This window comes from Chlorocebus sabaeus, chromosome 24 (assembly GCF_047675955.1).
Source record: "Chlorocebus sabaeus isolate Y175 chromosome 24, mChlSab1.0.hap1, whole genome shotgun sequence".
Classification (NCBI taxonomy): Eukaryota; Metazoa; Chordata; class Mammalia; order Primates; family Cercopithecidae; genus Chlorocebus; species Chlorocebus sabaeus.
Window position 1 is genome coordinate 45,624,802 of NC_132927.1, and position 20,261 is coordinate 45,645,062.

Genomic DNA, 20,261 nt, shown 5'->3' on the forward strand with positions numbered 1-20,261 from the left:
TAGGATCACAGTACAGCGTTCAGTAGATGTGGTGATAGTGGACATCCTTGACTTATTCCCTAACTCAAAATAACAGCTTTTAACATTTCACCTTGAAGTATAATATCTGCAGTAAGTTTGTAGATCCCTTTGTCAGATTAAATATGTTGATTTCTACTCTTGGTTTGCTAAGAGTTTTTTTTTTTTTTTAAATCATGAACAGTTGGTGAATTTAATCAAATTTTTCTGCATTTCTTGAGATAATTATGTATCTTTTCTCCTTTATTCTGTTATTGTGTTGAAATACATTGATTTTTGAATTCCTGGGATAAATCCAACTTGACCATGGTGTCTTATTCTTTTTATACATTGCTAAGTTCATTTTGCTAATGTATTTTAGAGGATTTAAAACAAAATCTGTTTATGAGTCATATTGGCCTATAATTTGTCTTTCTTAAAATTGCCTTGTCAGGCTATGTGTGTATGTATTTATTTTTGCGACGAAGTCTCGCTCTTTCACCCAGACTGCAGTACAGTGGCACAATCTTGGCTCACTGCAACCTCTGATTCCCAGGTTCATGAGATTCTCATGCCTCAGCCTCCCAAGTAGCTGGGATTACAGATGTGTACCACCACACCCAGCTAATTTTTGTATTTTTAGTAGAGACAGGGTTGCACCATGTTGGCCAGGCTGGTCTCGAACTCTTGACCTCAGGTGATTCGCCTGCCTTGGCCTCCCAAAGTGCTGGGATTACAGGCATGAGCCTCTGCACCCAGCATTTTTTTTTTCCAAAGAGACAGAGTTGGGCTGGGTACAGTGGCTCACTCCTGTAATCCCAGCACTTTGGGAGGCTGAGGCGGGCGGATCACAAAGTCAGGGGTTTGAGACCAGCCTGGCCAACATGGCAAAATCCCATCTCTTCTAAAAATACAAAAATTAGCCGGGATTGCTGGCGGATGCCTGTAATCCCAGCTACTGGGGAGGCTGAGGCAGGAGAATCGCTTGAAACCTGAAGGCAGAGGTTGCAGTGAGCCAAGATTGCGCCACTGCACTCCAGCCTGGTCAACAAGAGTGAAACTCTTTCTTAATCAATCAGTCAATCAATAAGAGATAGAGTTGTCCTTTTCCCTAGGTTGGAGTGCAGTGGCTCAGTCATAGCTCACTGCAGCCTCAAATTCCTGGGCTCAAGCGATCCTCCCACCTCAGCCTCACAGGTAGCTGGGACTACAGGTGCACACCACCACACCTGGCTAATTTTTTAATTTTTTTGTGGAGATGGGGGTCTCACTGTGTTGCCCAGGCTGGTGTCAAACTCCTGAGCTCAAGCAGTCCTCCTGCCTCAGCCTCCAAAAGTGCTGGGATTATAGGTGTGAGCCACTGTGGTTGGTCATTGTCAGGCTTTGATTTAAAAAAGTTATGCTAGCTTCATACAACAAATTAGGGGTGTTTCCTATTTTTATGTTCTCTGGAAGAGTTTGTATAAGATTGTCTTTCTTTTTTACTTAAATGTTTAGTTAGAATCTACTGGTGAAGCCATCTGGAGTTTTCTTTTAAGGGACGTTTTTGAATTATGGATATAATTTCTTGAATCGTTATGGAGCTATTCATATTTTCTATTAATGTCTCAGTTTTGATAAATTATATATTTCATCTATCATCTAAATATGTTATCTTTTAAAATGTTTAATTATGGGCATAAACCAAGCATAGTGGCTCATGCCTGTAATCCCACCACTGTGGGAGGCTGAGGCGGGAGGATCATACTTCAGGCTAGGAGTATGAGACCAGCCTGGGCAACACAATGAAAATCTGTCTTTACAAAAAATTTAAAAAATTAGCCTGGCATGGTGGTGTGAATCTGTAGTCCCAGATACTCAGGAAGCTAAGGTGGTAGGATGGCTTGGGCCCAGGAGTCCAAGGCTGCAGTGAGCTATGATCACGCCACTGCACTACAGCCTGGGCAACAGAGTGAGACCATGTCTCCCCCTCCAAAAAAAAGTATTGACTGGCCGGGCAAGGTGGCTCATGCCTATAATCCCAGCACTTTGGGAGGCCAAGCAGGTGGATCACGAGGTCAGGAGTTCAAGACCAGCCTGGCCAACGTGGTGAAATGCCATCTCTACTAAAGATACAAAAAAAAAATAAAAAATAAAAAAGCCAGGCGTTGTGGTGCACACCTGTAATCCCAGCTACTTGGGAGGCTGAGGCAGGAGAATCGCTTGAACCTGGAGGCAGAGGTTGCAGTGAGCCGAGATTGTGCCATTTCACTCCAGCCTGGGTGACAGGGTGAGACTCTGTCTCAAAAAAAAAAAAAAAAAAAAAAAATTATTGGCATATGTTTGTTTATGATATCCTCTGACAATTTTTTCCCCATTTGGTAGATATCTAGGAATGTCTCTTTTTCATTCCTGACTTTGCTTACTTGTGCTTCTTTCTTTTTTCTTGATAATCCCTTCCATGGGTTTATCAATTTTATTAGTGTTTTCAAATAACCAGCTTTTTACTTTGTTGATCTTCTTTATATTTGTGGTTGATTTCTGCTCTTATTTCTATTGTTTCTTTCCTTCTGTTCTCTTGGGTATGATTTCTTATTCATTATTCTTCAACCAACTTTACTCTGACATCTTTCCATATTACTCCACTGAAACTGATCAAGTTGATGGCTTTCTTGTTTTCTAGTCCAGTGGACACTTATTTGGACTCATTATTCTTGCTCCCAAAAGCATCACACTCACATTCTTCTGTCTCCTATCTTGTTTTACCTGATATCTAAATATTGAAATGGATCAGGCTTGGTCTCTTCTGTATCCACCCCAGATATTACAAATTCAGATGCCTACAAGAGCCAAACAGATTCCGTAAATGAATGATACAGAGTTATTGTTTGCATTTTTTAATACATAGGAATGTTCTCAAATTCATAAGGAAATACATTACCTTTAATTTTTTCTTTAAACATAAGGCCTCTAGGGTCTTTCATTTTTGTGGTTTTACTAGCAGCATAGATCCTGAGAAATATTTCTTTGTATTAGAAAAATAGTTGTGTACAAATATGATGGGAAGTGGAAGATGACAGTTGGCTTCAGTTGAAAAGACATCCTGGTGAATTAGAGAATTCATGCCTCATATAAATGAGAAAGCTGCCATATAGTTCAAGCCAACTGTTATTGGATTGTCCAGTTCTTTAAAAAGAAACTTGGAGTATGGATTTTTTAAAATGTGACTCTACTAATTTTAAAATTCTGGCATAAGTTTTTAAATACTTGGAGATCAAAAATAATATTATAATAAAAGCATGTCTGTGAGTCAGCAGATGGATCCGTGGGCCACTAATTTATGTCTTCTAATTTACATTCCTTTCCTGTATTCTCATCTAATTGTATGGCTTTAAATACCATTGATATGGTGATTACTCTCAAAATCAGAATGCCAATCTTTCATATCCACCTGCCTACTTGACATCTCTCCTTGAATGTCTAATAGTCATCTCAACCTTAACATGTTCCTAACAGAGCTCATTCTTGATTTTTCTTCCCAAACTTGTTATCCCTAGTCTTCCCCACCTTTAAGATTAAAATCAGTGAGACATTCTTCTCTCTGAGGGTTGTCCAACAGGATGGTGATATGATTGAAAGTCAGAGATAAACAGACAGTTATAATATGTTAAATTTCTTTAATGGCAAAATATATGCAAATTCAAAGAAGTGTTTATACAAAGCAGGAAATAACACAGCATGCTATCTCAAAGAGGTATAGGTTTCTTTGAGTTACCTATAATGAGGTGTAACTGTGGATAAATCACCAGTACAAAATGAATATCCTGCCATGTTTTAGAAGCTATTATTGCCCTTCTCTTGAGGCAGGTGGAAACATTAAATACCTTTTTGGTCTTCTGACTCCTGCCTGGTCCTTTCTGGAGACTCTGGCTACATATTTCCTTGCATAACAGGTACAAATAATTGATGCAATAAAGGTTGAGCAAGGTGATTTTCCCAAAACCATCATCCTGTAGACCCAGTGTATTAGTCTATTCTTGCCCTGCTGTAAAGAAATACCTGAGACTGGGTAATTTATAAAGAAAAGAGGTTTAATTGGCTGTACAGGAAGCATGGCAGCATCTGCTTCTGGGGAGGCCTCCAGGAGATTTTACTCATGGTGGAACGCAAAGCGGGAACAGGCGCCTTACATGGAAGGAGCAGGACCAAGATGGCAGGGAGGTGCCACACACTTTTTCTTTTTTTTTTTTTTTTTTTTTTTTTTTTGAGACAGGGTCTCACTCTGTCACCCAGGTTGGAGTGCAGTGGCGTGATCTTGGCTTACTGCATTCTCCACCTCCCAGGCTCAAGTGATCCTCCCACCTCGGCCTCTGGAGTAGCTGGGACTACAGGTGCACACCACCATACCCATCCCCATGTGGTCCAGGCTGGTATCAAACTCCTGGACTTAAGCGATCCGCCAACCTTGGCCTCCCAAAGTGCTGGGATTATAGGCATGAGCCACCACACCCAGCCACCACACATTTTTAAATAACCATTATCTTGAGAACCTACTCAGTATGCAGTACCAACGGGGAAGGGTGCTAAAGCATTTATAAGAACTCCATCTCATGATCCAGTCATCTCCCACCAGGCTCTACCTCCAACATTGGGGACTAGAATTCAACATGAGATTTGGGTGGGGACACAGATCCAAACTATATCACATCCCTACTACCTCCTGAGTCTAAGCTTCAAGTATCTCTCACCTGGACTATTGCAAATCTTCCCCTGACCGGCCTTCCTGCTTTGACTCTTGCACATGTAGCAATCCTTTCTCTGTACAGTAACTAACAAAAATGCAAATCAGATTGTGTCAGTCCTCTGCCCAAAATCTTTCCATTGCTTAGAGTAAAATGCAGATGGCCAGGTGCAGTGGCTCACGCCTGTTATCTCAGCACGTTGGGAGGCCAAGGCAAGTAGATCACGAGGTCAAGAGATCGAGACCATCCTGGCCAACATGGTGAAACCCCGTATGTACTAAAAATACAAAAATTACCTGGGCGTGGTAGCAGGCACCTGAAGTTCCAGCTACTCGGGAGGCTGAGGCAGGAGAATCGCTTGAACCCGGGAGGCAGAGGTGGCAGTGAGCTGAGATCATACCACAGCACTCCAGCCTGGCAACAGAGTGAGACTCCATCTCAGAAAAAATAAAAATAAAACGCAAATGTCTCAATTACCTACATGCTCTTAAGGTCTTACTTGCTGTAGCTTCTTTCAGCATCTCTGATTTTGTCTCCTCCTACTCTCTTCCCATCCTACTCTTACCAGCATCTAGCCACACTGGGCCTTAGTTCTGTTGCCTGAACAGGGTAAACTCATTCGTATCTCAAAACCCTGGCCTAAATTTAACTGATACATAAACTCCACAAACTAGGGGTGCTCATTAGTTAACCTCTTCCAGCCCAGAAGATGGTCCCATGTCATTCTTTGCTGCCTTCGTGAAGTCATTTGAAGAATCACAGGCCATTCCAGAAACTATTTTTTAAGAATGCTGTTTCATTTTGTTGGTTTTTTTCTTTTAAGAATACTGAAGCCAAAATGGATTATCCCCTGGCTTCTGGAAGGAGGACTCTAACTCAGTGTTCTCTAAATGAATCACTGAAACAGCAGAGTGTTACAAATTCTATCTGTAATGATTGTTGGTATTACTCAGTTAAACTTTGTGTTTTGTGTATCTATAACACATTAATGCAGTAATATATGTGTGTAATTTATAAATATATGTAGTATATGTCTCAAACTTTTATATATGTTGACTAATTTTAAAAACCCTAGATTAAATAATGCTAATAAGACCACTGGATTAAATAATGCAAATGAAATTAAAACGTGTCACTTTTTAATGATGTTGATAAGCCAAGGGTTTCTCGTTTTCCATGAGTAGTGATGTCAGGGCAAAAAGACATTAGAAAGCAAAAGGGGGGAAATATGAGAAATAAAGACTAGGTATCTTATTCTTTAAGCTAAATTGACTGTCCTAGAACCATTATTCTTCCAATTATATATTCAATATAAGTTATGTAGCTAGAAGAATCATAAACATTTGGATTCCTAGTGAGAAAACTTTGATTATAGTATATTGGATCTTAAGCACAATCCAGAAACATTAAAGACAACTCAATTTACCTATCTGTCTATTTATCTAGTTATTTATTTAATGTATTTTATCTTTTCTTTTTACTCACCGCTATATTAGCAAGGAAATCAATGTATGGTAGACAATGAGACGTGACTGTAAAGAGGTACAAATATCCAACCTTAGAAATTTGTAGTGAGTTTTATGTCAAATTAGCAGTACTAGCTATTAGAAGTAGAGATTTATAGCTTTTTCTTGGAGAAAGCTGGTATCACAGAGGGAAGGAACTACTCATTAATTTTTAAAAGGGTGATTTGGTCACATCCAGATGAATTATTAGAGAACAGGAACCCCAGTAGTCAAGTTTTTTATAGGTGTTTTTAACCTTGGCGGAGCCCCAAGAAATAGACAATGAGATCAAACTGGCATGCTTTCGTGTGAGGATACGGAAATAGCCCTCATTGGTAAAGCAGTGCCTAAGAAGGAAGCCTAAGTCTTTTGTGGTTAGATCATGGTTTTACTCCACCTTAGAAAAGAAGTTGAGGGCTAGAGGTATCTCACGCCTGTCATCCCAGCACTTTGGGAGGTTGAGGTGGGTGGATCATTTGAGGTCAGGAGTTTGAGACCAGCCTGGCCAATATGGTGAAACCCTGTCTCTACTAAAAATACAAAAATTAGCCAGGTGTGATGGCAGGTGCCTATAATCCCAGCTACTTGTGAGGCTGAGGCAGGAGAATCACTTGAACCCGGGAGGCAGAGGTTGCAGTTAGCTGAGATTGTGCTACTGTACTCCAGCCTGGGCAACAGAGCAAGACTTGGAAAAAAAGTTGAGGGCCAGAGCCCTCCCCATTTTTTTTTTTAACAGCAGTTCTTTTGTGATCTTGACTATTTCCTCTGTGTGATTTTGGTCACTTCAACTATGCAATGTCCCTCCTCTGATTAATTGTGACACTTTGCTTGAAACATTCCTTTGGCATTTACCATGTCATTTTCTGTGTGTGTGAGCTTGTGTTTATGTGTATCCATCCTGCTTTTCCTATAAGATTATAATTTCTTTAAATCAGCACGCTGTCTTCCATTACTTTGTATGCAACTGTGGCACTGCAGGCCCAGCAGGCAGCTAGCACAGTAGCGAGAGGACCACATTGCCCTAGAGCAGTTTCTCAGCCTCCTCGCTATTGACATTTTGGGCAGATGATTCTTTGTTTTAAGGGACTATTTTGTACATTGTAGGATGTTTAGCAGCCTTCTGGCCTCTGCTTACTAGATGCCTATGTACTTCCTCCCCACTTGTGACAACCAAACATTTCTCCAGATATTGCCAAATGTCTCTTGGGATACAAAATTACCCTCAGTTGAGAACTACTATTCTAGGGACTGGGAAATTTAGGTGATAGTGTGATAGTCCTAGCTTTGCCATGATCTCACCATATTTAGTCAAACTAATTCACCTATATTCCTCTCCTGACAAGTGAGAAGGATTGGAATTTATTGGGTACTTAATCTGGGTTCTGTGGATAGCTTTAGGGAAACTTTAATCCCTTGAAAATGTATGTGAGTTTTGTGTATACGTTTTTCTAGGAATAACATCCTTAACTTTCAGCATTTTTTCAAAACGTTCTATGACCCCAAAAATATTAAGCCTCAGCCAGGCACAGTGGCTCATGCCTGTAATCCCAGCACTTTGGAAGGCTGAGGCAGAAGGATCACTTGAGGTCAGGAGTTCGAGACCAGGGCAACATGGTGAAATTTCGTCTCTACAAAAATACAAAAATTAGCCGGGTATGGCTGTGCATGCCTGTAATCCCAGCTACTCGGGAGGCTGAGGCAGAAGAATTCCCGCACTTTGGAAGGCTGAGGCAGAAGGATCACTTGAGGTCAGGAGTTCGAGACCAGGGCAACATGGTGAAACTTCGTCTCTACAAAAAATACAAAAATTAGCCGGGTGTGGCTGTGCATGCCTGTAATCCCAGCTACTCAGGAGGCTGAGGCAGGAGAATTGCTTGAACCCGGGAGGCGGAGGTTGCAGTGAGCCAAGATTGAGCCGCTGCATTCAAGCCTGGGTGACAGACCCAGACTCCGTCTCAAAAAAAGAAAAAAGATTAAACCTTGATCACTTATTGTATAAAGCTTTTTGTATCTTTTAAGATTTAAAGGCCCTAACTTATGCTTTATATATATATATATATATATATATATATATATATATATATATATTTTCTTTTTATGAACGCCATTTGTGACTAGAAAATGCTGAGAAAGCACTTTGTGCTACTGGTATTTATTCTATTATCAAGTACCACTTATCTCCTACCTCTTTTTAAAAATTGGATCTTGAGTCAGTGATGATAAGGTAAATGACTAGAGTTACCTGCATGTACATTAGAGAGGCTGGATAATGAAAAGAGGATGTTTATCATTTCACACAGTACTCCTTACCCTTTTTTCCTTAGCTGTTTTTTTTTTTTTTTTTGAGATGGAGTTTCACTCTTGTCTCCCAGGCTGGAGTGCAGTGGCGCAATCTTGGCTCACTGCAACCTCTGCCACCTGGGTTCAAGTGATTCTCCTGCCTCAGCTTCCCATGTAGCTGGGATTATAGGCATGTGCCACCATGCCCAGCTAATTTTTGTATTTTTGGTAGAGTTAGGGTTACAACTCTACCAAAAATACCTGGGATTACAGGTATGAGCCACCGTGCCCGGCCTCCTTAGCCTTGTAAAACCAGCATGTTCCATATGACTGCCAGTGTATGTCCCAGAGCTCCCCTGTGTCGGCTGGTCACTGTTTATGGACCACTCGTATTTCAGGCCTTGGTGTTTGGGGTTCTTGGTAACCTTTGTTTAGGCTGCTGCTTCACAAAGTCCATTGCATTCGTTACTGTAGGCTTATCTGTAGATGCAAACCAAAACCTGGTCAGATGCTCCCTTTGGGAATTTAAGGATGTACCTCTTAGACTTTTTTGTCACAGTTATATGTTGTGCTTGCTGCTGTGCTAAGGTGTGAACCACAACCCTGTCTTCCTCTGTTGCAGGTAAATTTGGAAGGCAAAGCCAGCCCTCTGTCACTTCTACAAATGGCCTCCCCAAGTGGCCTCTGTGTCTTGATTCGCCTGCCTAAGCTAATCTGTGGAGGAAAAACACTACCAAGAACATTACTGAATATTTTGGCAGATGGCACCATTTTGAAAGTTGGAGTGGGATGCTCAGAAGATGCCAGCAAGCTTCTGCAGGATTACGGCCTTGTTGTTAGGGGGTGCCTGGACCTCCGATACCTAGCCATGCGGCAGAGGTGTGGTTTGTATGAATGCTAGGATTCCTGTAGCTGTGGGACAAATATTTTAGCCAGATTTGTAGATGCCTGGGAATCAGTAGTGAAACATGTGAAATTGTCTAGGAGCCTACAGGCTTCTAAGATGCATATTGAATTTGTGAGAAGACATTCCAACTTCTGTGAAACTCTGGTTACCTAGAATTAGTCTTTTTAGATCAAACATTACTGAGGTATCTCACAGCTACAGGTTAAAAGCTGGTGGTCCCATTGGCTAAATTATGGCTGCAAACGGTTTTTAGTTTTCTTTTTTCCTGTATGACATTTTTGGAACTTTTTATTTAAATCAAGAAGATTTAATGTAAAAATCTGTATTTCTGGCTTCTCTTGAAAAATTAGGTAATCTGACTACACTGAGTCTACAGTTCTAGATGGTAGCATTTGGCTGGGTAGCATATGTGCCCTTTAGATGAGCATGCTCTGTTCAGTTTGCCAGAGTCCCCACCACTCCCATTGTTACCCCTGGCTCCTCCTGATAAGCCTTTGAGTTTACAGACCCTGCTTTAGGCCCAAAATGATGGTAGACCGGCCCTTATCTGGGAGGAAGAGAGATTTCCTTTAGAATTTTATTCCTATGGAAATTTGATTTCAGCTTGTCTTTTTGGGGCGGGGGGTCATAATTACCTCCTCATGTTTATGTACGGGTCCTCGCTTATAACATCATGGACAGAAACAGCCTCTTGCCCTGCCTGAAGTGACAGAGTCACTAAAAGGTTGGAGATTTGGTAAACTAAGAGAAGGCCTGATTAAAATCTGTGCTTACCACAATTTTTTAGTATAAAATGAAATTTTATTTTAGTTTGTTAGTTTGGCTTATATAAAGCTCTTATAAGTGAAGTATAACTTTTTAAAGTAATACATTAAGATAATATTGCTATAAAAATTAAAACTGTGAAAGTCTATGGAGTATAACAGTAAAAGCCTCCCTTCATCAGGCCCTCCTTTCTTTGGCACCAGCTCCCCAGAGGTGCCACTGTCACTGTGTGCTGTTCGAGGCAGTGTGGATAGAGGCTAAAAGCTGACTTGGGAGCAGACTGCATGGGTAGGAGTCTCAGGGCTGCCACTTGCCAGCTGTATGACCTTTGGCACAGTACTAAGCCTCTCTGTTCCTCAGTTTCCTCATCTGTAAAGTAGAGATGATAATGTAGCCACCTCTTGGGATTGGTGTGAGTATTAAATGAGTTAAACTACAGAAAGGATTTATAAAGTGTTTCACAAGTAGATAAATTATCATTTTCTTTGATGTCTAGTGAGATTGAGTACGTTATCTCTGTTTATTGGCTATTTATATGTCTCTTTTGATTTTCTTGTTCATGTCCTTTGCCCATTTTTGATGCATGGTTGTATTTATTTCTTTCTTTTAGAAACAATTTGCTCTGTAATGGGCTTAGCCTGAAATCCCTCGCTGAGACTGTTTTGAACTTTCCCCTTGACAAGTCCCTTCTACTTCGTTGCAGCAACTGGGATGCTGAGACTCTTACAGAGGACCAGGTATTTCTTATCAGAGTAGTTGAAGAATGGAAGGTCATTGTTTCTGAAGTATAACTGTTTATAAAATTAAACTTCTCAGCCAGGTGCGGCCGGGCACGGTGAGTCACACCTGTAATCCCAGCACTTTGGGAGGCCGAGGCGGGCGGATCACGAGGTCAGGAGATCGCGACCATCCTGGCTAACACGGTGAAACCCTGTCTCTACTAAAAATACAAAAAATTAGCCGGGCGTGGTGGCAGGTGCCTTTAGTCCCAGCTACTTGGAAGGCTGAGGCAGGAGAATGGCGTAAGTAAACCCAGGAGGCGGAGCTTGCAGTCCGCAGAGATCGTGCCGCTGCCCTCCAGGCTGGGCCACAGAGCGCAACTCCATCTCAAAAAAAAGAAAACCAAAATTAAAATTCTCAAATATAGTATAAGTATTGGATAGAGATGCCTTAAAATGGATTCATTCTCTGGTGATAATCCAGTTAACTGATCTACAATAAAATAATCACTTAAATAAAAGATAAGAGTCCTGCTGTTGTTTCATTTTTGAGGTAGAGTCTCACTCTGTTACCCAAGCTGGAGTACAGTGGTACGATCTTGGCTCACTGCAACTTCTGCCTCCTGGGTTAAAGCAATTCTCCAGCCTCAGAGATTACAGACGTGCACCACCACACCCGGCTAATTTTGTTTGTATTTTTAGTAGAGATGGGATTTCACCACGTTGGTGAGGCTGGTCTCGAACTCCTGACCTCAAATGATACGCCCACCTCAGCCTCCAGGTGTGAGCCACTGCACCCGGTCAAGAGTCCTGATTTTTTTGACCTTTTACTATATGTTGGGCATTTCAGAAAAAGGGATTTTTTTTTTATGAATACAAATGCATAATTTAAAAAAACAGTGTTATAAGTGTGTAGGAGTTATAACTTATTTTAAGAAGCAGTAAATAGTTCCCTGTATTACCTTTCCCCATTCCTAATCCTTCTTCTCCTCAGAGGCAACCACTTTCATTTCTTTCTGGTAATTATCATTATACTTCTAAATTACATGCATGCGTTATTCTTCCTTATCTATATATATTATCTTTTGACTTCATACTATGGAAGATATGGTTTAGTACTCTTGCAGCTCCCCTGCCCCTAGACAAATACTTCTCTTCCCCATCCTCCCAATTTAGGCAAATCATCATTTTTATCAGGTTAATATCCAGTATTTATATTATTTATAGCTGAGTCACATAGTAAACTGCAGTTACTTTTATTTCCCAGGATTAATAATTAGTATTTTGTTTGCATAGTGTCCATGTACCTATTGTTTCCACCCCAGACTCCTTACCAGAACTATGGATCTCCTCTGGGCTGGTTCAGACACACATCAGGTCACTTACTTGTTTCATTTTCCCTTGGAGCCTTCTCTCCTAGAGCCCTCTCTCATCTGGCTCCTCCCAGGACGGACTGCACTCTAGGCCTGCTGCCCAACTCTCATCCTGGAATTTGCATTTACCATCAGCCTGGAATTCCCTTCACCTCTCTCTTTCATAGTAGATCCTCTGTTTTTTAAATTCCATGTCTTTTTCCTTTCTTGCTTTGGCGGAGTACATTCGTAACAGCTTCTTGAGAAAGGGAGCAAGAGAAGTAAAAAAAAAAAATGTCAGTAACTGTGTCTTTTCTCTCAGGTGACTTAGTTTCTCCAGAGATGAATCTTCTAGTATTCTATTCAAGAAGCGTAAGCCCTACTACCTATATTCCAGTCACTGAGTGGGGGAAAGGTGCCAGTGGTCTTAACGTTCAATGTGTAATCTCTCCCTTAATCCCCCTTTCTTCAGGTGACATTTCGTCCCTCCCTTCAGTTGTGCATGGTATTACCAGGTCCAGATCCTCTGTGGTTTAACCATTATATGATTTAAACTTTTACTGTCTTTTGGGCTAGGGGAGGGATAGTTGTCTGGCCCTGTGCTGTAAAGGAGGAGAGCAGGGTGTAAGTGTTCTCTGTGGAGATTTCACCTTACCCTTCTGTTTTCACCCTTGCCTTCACAGATACCTGGTGTCTCCATTCCTCATGCTTTCCTGGTTCTGTGGCTTAAACCCATTAGAACTTAGGCTTTTTGCCATACCACTTGCATAGGCCTAGTTTCAACCTTGTTTGCTGGGTCAGTTACTACTTGTTCATCCTTGAGAAATGTTAACTGGTTTCCAAAGTAGCTACACCATTTTGTATTCCCACCAGCAGTGTATGAGGGTGCCGGTGTTCTACATCCTTCCTGACATTTGTTATTGTCAGTCTTTTCCATTAGAGCCATCCTAGTAGGTATGAAGTGGTATTTCATTGTGGTTTTGATTTACATTTCCCTCGTGAATAATGATGCTGGGCGTCTGTTCATGTGCGTATTGGCCATTTGTATATCCTCCGTGGAGAAATGTGTATTCATACATATCCTTTGCCCATATTTTAATCGGGTCATTTGTTATTTTATTTTTGAGTTTTAGGTATTCTTTGGATATTCTAGATCCTTTTCCGATAGATGATCTATAAAGTATTTTCTCCCATTATTTGTTTGAAGCACAATAGTTTTTAATTTTGATGAGCTCCAGTTATCAGTTTCTTTTTAAAAATCTCTTCTTTTAATTGCTTATGCTTTTGGTGTCACAGTCAATAAATCATTGCCTCATCCAAGGTCATGACAATTGGCTCCTATGTTTTCTTCTAAAAGTCATATAGTTTTAGCTCTTGCATTTAAGTCTGTGATCCATTTTGAGTTAATTTTTGTGTGTCTTGTGAGGTAGGGGTCCACATTCACTCTTTTTCATGTGGACCTCCAGTCATCCTAGTACCATTTGTTTCTTTATCATTAGAAAATAATGTGTTAAAGAGAACTCTGAAGTCTTTGCATTCAAGTACACATTCTTCTGTGGGAAACAGTCTGCTAATAGATATGTAGATCGTTGGATCTAGGTGGAAAATTTTATCCAAACTTGTTTTATTCTAAAAGTATAAATGATCCTTACTAATAGAATTATTCACTGGCTTGGTTATTAAAGGTGAAGTAATAGAATTTTAAAGTCCTTATACTTTTTGTTGGGAAAACCTGTTAATTTTAGTCTTTAAAATTTTTATTTTATTTATTTTATTTTTTTTGAGATGGAGTCTCACTCTGTGGCTCAGGCTGGAGTGCAGTGCTGCGATCTCAGCTCACTGCAACCTCTGCCTCCCGGGTTCAAGCCCCAGGTTCAAGTGATTCTCCTACCTCAGCCTTCTGAGTAGATGGGATGACAGGTGCGTGCCACCACGCCCAGCTAATTTTTTGTATTTTTAGTAGAGACGGGGTTTCCCCATGTTGGCTGTGCTGGTCTCGAATTCCTGACTTCAAGTGATCCGCCCGCCTCAGCTTCCTAAAGTGTTGGGATTACAGGCATGAGCCACCGCGCCCAGCTGAATTTTAGTTTTGACCACAGTACTTTTCCTTTTTTTTTTTTTTTTTTTGAGATGGAGTCTTGCTCTGTCTCCCAGGCTGGAGTGCAGTGGCACGGTCTCAGCTCACTGCAACCTTCACCTCCTGGGTTCAAGCGATTCTCCTGCCTTAGCCTCCCGAGTAGCTGGGATTACAGGTATCCGCCACCACACCCAGCTAATTTTTTGTATTTTTAGTAGAGACAGGGTTTCACCATGTTGGCCAGGCTGGTTTTGAACTCCTGACCTCAGGTGATCCACTCGCTTTGGCCTCCCAAAGTGCTGGGATTAAAGGTGTGAGCCACTGTGCCTGGCCCACAGTACTTTTCTTTATGACCGGCTTGCGTATCACCAGTTGCTTAGGAGAATGACTTACTACTATTAAATAAATAAATTCCAGGAATGGGCCCTGTGACTTTGATTTGAGGCCCATGTTTGAAACCTATTTGTTTTCAATATCTTATTAATGGATATGGCAGGTCATTTCTGATTGACAGTCACACAGACCTCTTAATGAATCATGATTTCAGCTATTCCAGAGGATGACTGCCTCCAAAGTGAATTTCATGTACTAGTTATCAGGCCTTTGTTAACTACCCTTCCCCCAAAGTTGAGAGAAATCTGTCCAGCAATTTAGTAGCAGATAGAAACTTCACTGATTTATATAGGTGAGGATTTTCCAGCATTTAGAGTAAGTCATTATTTTAGCTATTTTAGTGAAAAACATAGGGAACATGAGAGTTAATCATGCTATTCAATTTACTTCTGTATAGTTTGAAAATTTTTATAATAAAAAGTTTAAGGAAGGATATGGTGCCTAGGTTGTCGTACATTTTGAATTAGGATCCTAAGAGCTATCTATTTCTTTGTGATTGACTTTGAAGTTGCTCTCTCTGGTTTGCCTTCCAGATTCCACTGATCTCTGACTTTTCTCTTCAGGTAATTTATGCTGCCAGGGATGCCCAGATTTCAGTGGCTCTCTTTCTTCATCTTCTTGGATACCCTTTCTCTAGGAATTCACCTGGAGAAAAAAACGACCACAGTAGCTGGAGAAAAGTCTTGGAAAAATGCCAGGGTGTGGTCGACATCCCATTTCGAAGCAAAGGAATGAGCAGATTGGGAGAAGAGGTTAATGGGGAAGCAACAGAATCTCAGCAGAAGCCAAAACATAAGAAGTCTAAGATGGATGGGATGGTGCCAGGCCACCACCAAGGGAGAGACCCCAGAAAACATAAAAGAAAGCCCCTAGGGGTGGGCTATTCTGCCAGGTAACTGAGTCACTCCCTGTCTAGTAAAGAGTCAGTCCCAGCCTTAGCAAAGGGTGTGGTGCTTCCCTTGGGTCTGGGGAGAAGGCTTGTAGTAGGGGAGCAGCAGCTCTCCAGGGGTTAATCTTGCTTTTTCTTTCCATCAGAGACGTTTGGACTCTCCTTTGCTGTATTTATGTATTTTTCTCCTTTTCCCCTCTTTTACTTTTTTATTTTTTGACAGTTGGAGTGGAAATGAGGAAAGCTTAGCTTAGTTCTGTCATTGACCCTGATGTGACCTTAGGCCTTAACTTCTCCAACTGTAAATGGGGGTATAATTATCATTCCTTCCTTGTTTCAGGCTAGCTACGAAAATAAATAACACGTAGTGCCTCATACTTTTCAGGAGAAATGCATCATCTGATTTCTTGTTCGTATGTTAATTAATTATTTAGAATGACATCCAGCTCCAAGAAAATGTTACTCTCTAGCCAATGAAAAATTTCCTGTATAATTTACTCCTCTATTGTAGGAAGATGACTAATAAGTACTTTGGAGCATAAATTTGGTCCCTGTAGCAAAATGCCTTAAGGAATTAATTGGATGACTAAATTGAAGGAAGTGTTATTGCATGTGAGTTAGAAGTAAATCCACATGGCCCTCATTACTTTGGCTTCAACTTTAAAATTTTTAATTTACTTTGTTTCACCCAGTGATTTGGCAGTTTTCTTGTTGCTTGGTTCTTTTTTGCATTCACAGAAAAGCTGTGTGTAAACCACCCGACACACTCCCTAATGTCCTAATCCTTAAGTTTAAAAACTAGAGGCATAAACTAATTCATTTTTAGTTCTGTTTCCTAGCCCAATGCAGGTGAGGATTAAACATGGTTTCTCACTCTGTTTGTTTTTTCCATAGTGGTGTGTTTGACCTTAGTGCTTAGTGTTGAGAGTAGTTTGAGTCACTCAAGAGAGCATGGGAAAGCAACAGACATTTTGACCCACAGTTAGCTTTCGGTTTGAGATTTCTCTTTCCTTTCCCCACAGAAAATCACCTCTTTATGATAACTGCTTTCTCCATGCTCCTGATGGACAGCCCCTCTGCACTTGTGATAGAAGAAAAGCTCAGTGGTACCTGGACAAAGGCATTGGTGGTATGAGATTCAGCTGTCCTTGTTTATCTCTAATTAGGTGCTTTGGATGCTGGCAGGAGTGGGGAATGAGATAAGGAAGAGGGAGGGATAGAGGAAGGCAGAGAGACCTTGAGATGCATGGAACTGGGTAGGCACAACCCAGAAATCTTGTTCTCTGCCAGGCCATAGCAGAGAACAGTGAAGGTAGTGCTGCTTCTTGGGTGTGGTGGTGGGGGCAGGGGGAACAGTGAAACACTGATGTCTCTTCTCTTAAGAGCTGGTGAGTGAAGAGCCCTTTGTGGTGAAGCTACGGTTTGAACCTGCAGGAAGGCCCGAATCGCCTGGAGACTATTACTTGATGGTTAAAGAGAACCTATGTGTAGTGTGTGGCAAGAGAGACTCCTACATTCGGTGAGTGTGGCATTGGGCCACCCTGGTTCTCTGTGGCAGATGGAAATTGCTTTTGTAGCCATATGCGGAGCCTTTGGGGGCTGTGACTGAGTCTGTCCACTTTGGCTGAGAGGCTTGTCCCTGGCATCCAGCTTCCCCAAGAGCTTTGGTATTCTGCTGCCCTTGCTATAGTGGCCTTTACCCCTCCTGAGCCATTTCTCAGTTTCTGGAGTGCAACACTATGCTCAGTAATGGTCTGTCATGTGGAAAGTGGTTCCCTTTTGCTCATGAAAGACTGAAGACCAGTTCCTTCAGAAGCTGTGTCCTTCTCATCCTCTCTTGACTGGCTCACCAGCTTTTTGAGCCATGATTTTGTTCGTGGAGTATCCAGATGTCCTGAAGCCTGCCCTGTGCTGTAATACTGTTTCACATCAGGGTCCCTGCACCGTGAGAGTGAGGCTGCCAACTACGCCTGAGTGCCCAGACACTTGGGCTTTCTCCCTGGCTTCTGTGGAGTCACTCACTCTCCTCCTTTCTCCCCTGCAAAGTGAGACAAAGTCATTGCTGCCAAGAGTTTTTCCTGAGAGCTTAGTTCTCCTTAGAAAATAATGATGGACCCTGGTGAAGCAGGGAAATAGAGTAAGGTATTTGCTTCTCAGATGAAGGAAATTGGCTTTTTCAGGTTCCTAGGCCTTCTTGAGAGAGTTGTTGTCCAGGTGTCAAAAGGCCGTTAGAGTATCTTTTCAGTTCTCTGAGACTTTCCCTTCTGGGAGCACAGCCCTCTCAGAGGTTGTTATTAACCTCTTGCTATACTGGCCCTCCATTGAAGCCCACAGCAAGTGGTCTGTACTTGCAGGAGAGAGGAAGCTAAGACATAGATGGGCTGAGAGTGGAATAGGTGATACTGCCTTTCTGTGATCTGTGTTGGGCGGTGGTGCCCAAGGCTTCCCAGTCATGGTTAGGCCCCAGTTAGAACCCCAGTAGCCTGTCTGCTGTCTTCCCGTGTGCTCTGTCATACACTCATGAGTGCTGCTTTCTGGCTGGGCTTGTTCCAGGAAGAACGTGATTCCACATGAGTACCGGAAGCACTTCCCCATCGAGATGAAGGACCACAACTCCCACGATGTGCTGCTGCTCTGCACCTCCTGCCATGCCATTTCCAACTACTATGACAACCATCTGAAGCAGCAGCTGGCCAAGGAATTCCAGGCCCCCATTGGCTCTGAGGAGGGCTTGCGCCTGCTGGAAGATCCTGAGCGTCGGCAGGTGCGTTCTGGGGCCAGGGCCCTACTCAACGCAGAGAGCCTGCCTGCTCATCGAAAGGAGGAGCTGCTGCAAGCACTCAGAGAGTTTTATAACACAGACATGGTCACAGAGGAGATGCTTCAAGAGGCTGCCAGCCTGGAGACCAGGTACAAAGCACAGATCTGGTCAGAGAAGGGAGTGCGGGATGTACCAGGGACATTAACCCTCATTACTTAGTGAGAATGCTTGCCAGGGAGGGGGCATTGGCTGCTTAGGCACAGTGCCTAGCCTCATGCTTCACCTAGTAGGTGTCTAGTAGTTTAAGATACTTTAGAAGTGGAATAGAACAATCTACTTGAGGATTTCCTTTCCATAGGAAACTTGCTTTTTGTGAGGTCCCTATCTTTGACCTTTTTTAAGATCATACAAAGTTCAGTCATTTCTGTGATTAGCATGAGAGTGCAGTTGTGGTGGAGCTGCATCTTACACATTCTATGCAGATGTAAATCCTCATGCCAGCTCATGAGATGAAGTAATAGTCCAATAATGCCGTCAAAGTTCTGAAGTTCCCCATGAGATACAGTACATTCAACCCTCAGTATCCATGGAGGATTGGTTCCAGGACCTCCCTTGGATACCAAAATCCACCAATGCTTAAGTGCCTGATATACAATGGCGTAGCATTTGCATATATCCTACACACATCCTCCTGTATACTTTAAATCACCTGTAAATTACTTATAATACCTAATACAATGCAAATGCTATGTAAATAGTTTTTATATTTTATTATGAAGTAATGAGAAAAAAGTCTGTATGTGTTCAGTACAGATAGTACAGATAGTTGTTTTTTCCAAATAGTTTTGTGTGTGTGTGTGTGTGTGTGTGTGTGTGTGTGTTTGAGATAGTATATAGCTCTGTCACCCAGGCTGGAGTGCAGCAGCACTCTCTTGGCTCACTGTAACTTCCACCTCCCAGGCTCAAGTGATCCTCTCACCTCAGCCTCCCAAGTAGCTGGGACTACAAGCATGCACCACCATACCCAGCTAATCTTTGTATTTTTTGTAGAGATGGGGTTTCACCAGGCTGCCCAGGCTGGTCTCAGATTCCTGACCTCAAGCAATCCACCTGCCTTGGCCTCCCAAAGAACTGGGATTACAGGCATGAGCCACTGTGCCTGGCCCTAAGTCATTTTGATCTGAGGTTTGAATCCACAGATGCAGAACCCACAAAGATGGAGGGCCAATTCTATGTGTGGTTTTGTGTCTCTGACTTTATACAGGTCTGTGAGAACTGTGACTAATGAATTCATAGTTCCTATCTCACCTGTACTCCAGGGTATCGGCCCACTGAATGGAATGTTGAGCAGAATTGCTGTTACTCTGTAAATTACTTTTCTCGTTTTTCCTTCCTTGCTTTCTCCCTCCTTCTCCATGAGTACATAGTTGAATTCATGTGACACAATGTAGTGTTCTGAAATGAGAAGTGAATGGGCTCATGGCTCAGATGGTAAGAACTCTGGGCTACCATGTGCAGTTCTGCCTCCCAACTGTCACTTTTTCCAACAGGACTAGGAGTTGAAATAAGGGAACCGATAAGTTCACAAAACCTTGAGAGTGATGCTGGTTGCCTATAGGGTTTTTGTTAACTGAAAAATTAAAAAGTAACTCTAATTATAAGCAAATATTTAATTTTTTTTAGAAAACAAAAATTTTTTTTACTCATGCTACTGATCCATTACAGATACTGCAAATATTTATTGAACAGATATTTATAGATACACTAAATCTTGCAGCAAACCAGCTAATAAACTTCACATAAATTTCCTTAATTGTTTCTCATGACAACCCGACAAAGTAGGATTTAGATTTCTTACTGGTTAACTGCTATTATATCTTAAATTTTAAAAATAT

At 41.8% G+C, this 20,261-nt stretch overlaps 1 protein-coding gene across 6 annotated transcripts in view; it reads left to right on the forward strand.

Moving 5' to 3' along the window:
- Nucleotides 1-20,261, forward strand: part of EXD2 (exonuclease 3'-5' domain containing 2) — a 55,359-nt gene that overhangs the window by 27,135 nt on the left and 7,963 nt on the right. For all 6 annotated transcript variants that reach the window (XM_037984156.2, XM_037984155.2, XM_037984162.2 and 3 more), the window contains 6 exons: nucleotides 9,126-9,382; nucleotides 10,786-10,912; nucleotides 15,280-15,608; nucleotides 16,628-16,734; nucleotides 16,989-17,124; nucleotides 18,159-18,515. In XM_037984156.2, the coding sequence (XP_037840084.1) occupies nucleotides 9,126-9,382; nucleotides 10,786-10,912; nucleotides 15,280-15,608; nucleotides 16,628-16,734; nucleotides 16,989-17,124; nucleotides 18,159-18,515 (1,313 nt within the window). The remainder of the gene's footprint in view (nucleotides 1-9,125; nucleotides 9,383-10,785; nucleotides 10,913-15,279; nucleotides 15,609-16,627; nucleotides 16,735-16,988; nucleotides 17,125-18,158; nucleotides 18,516-20,261) is intronic.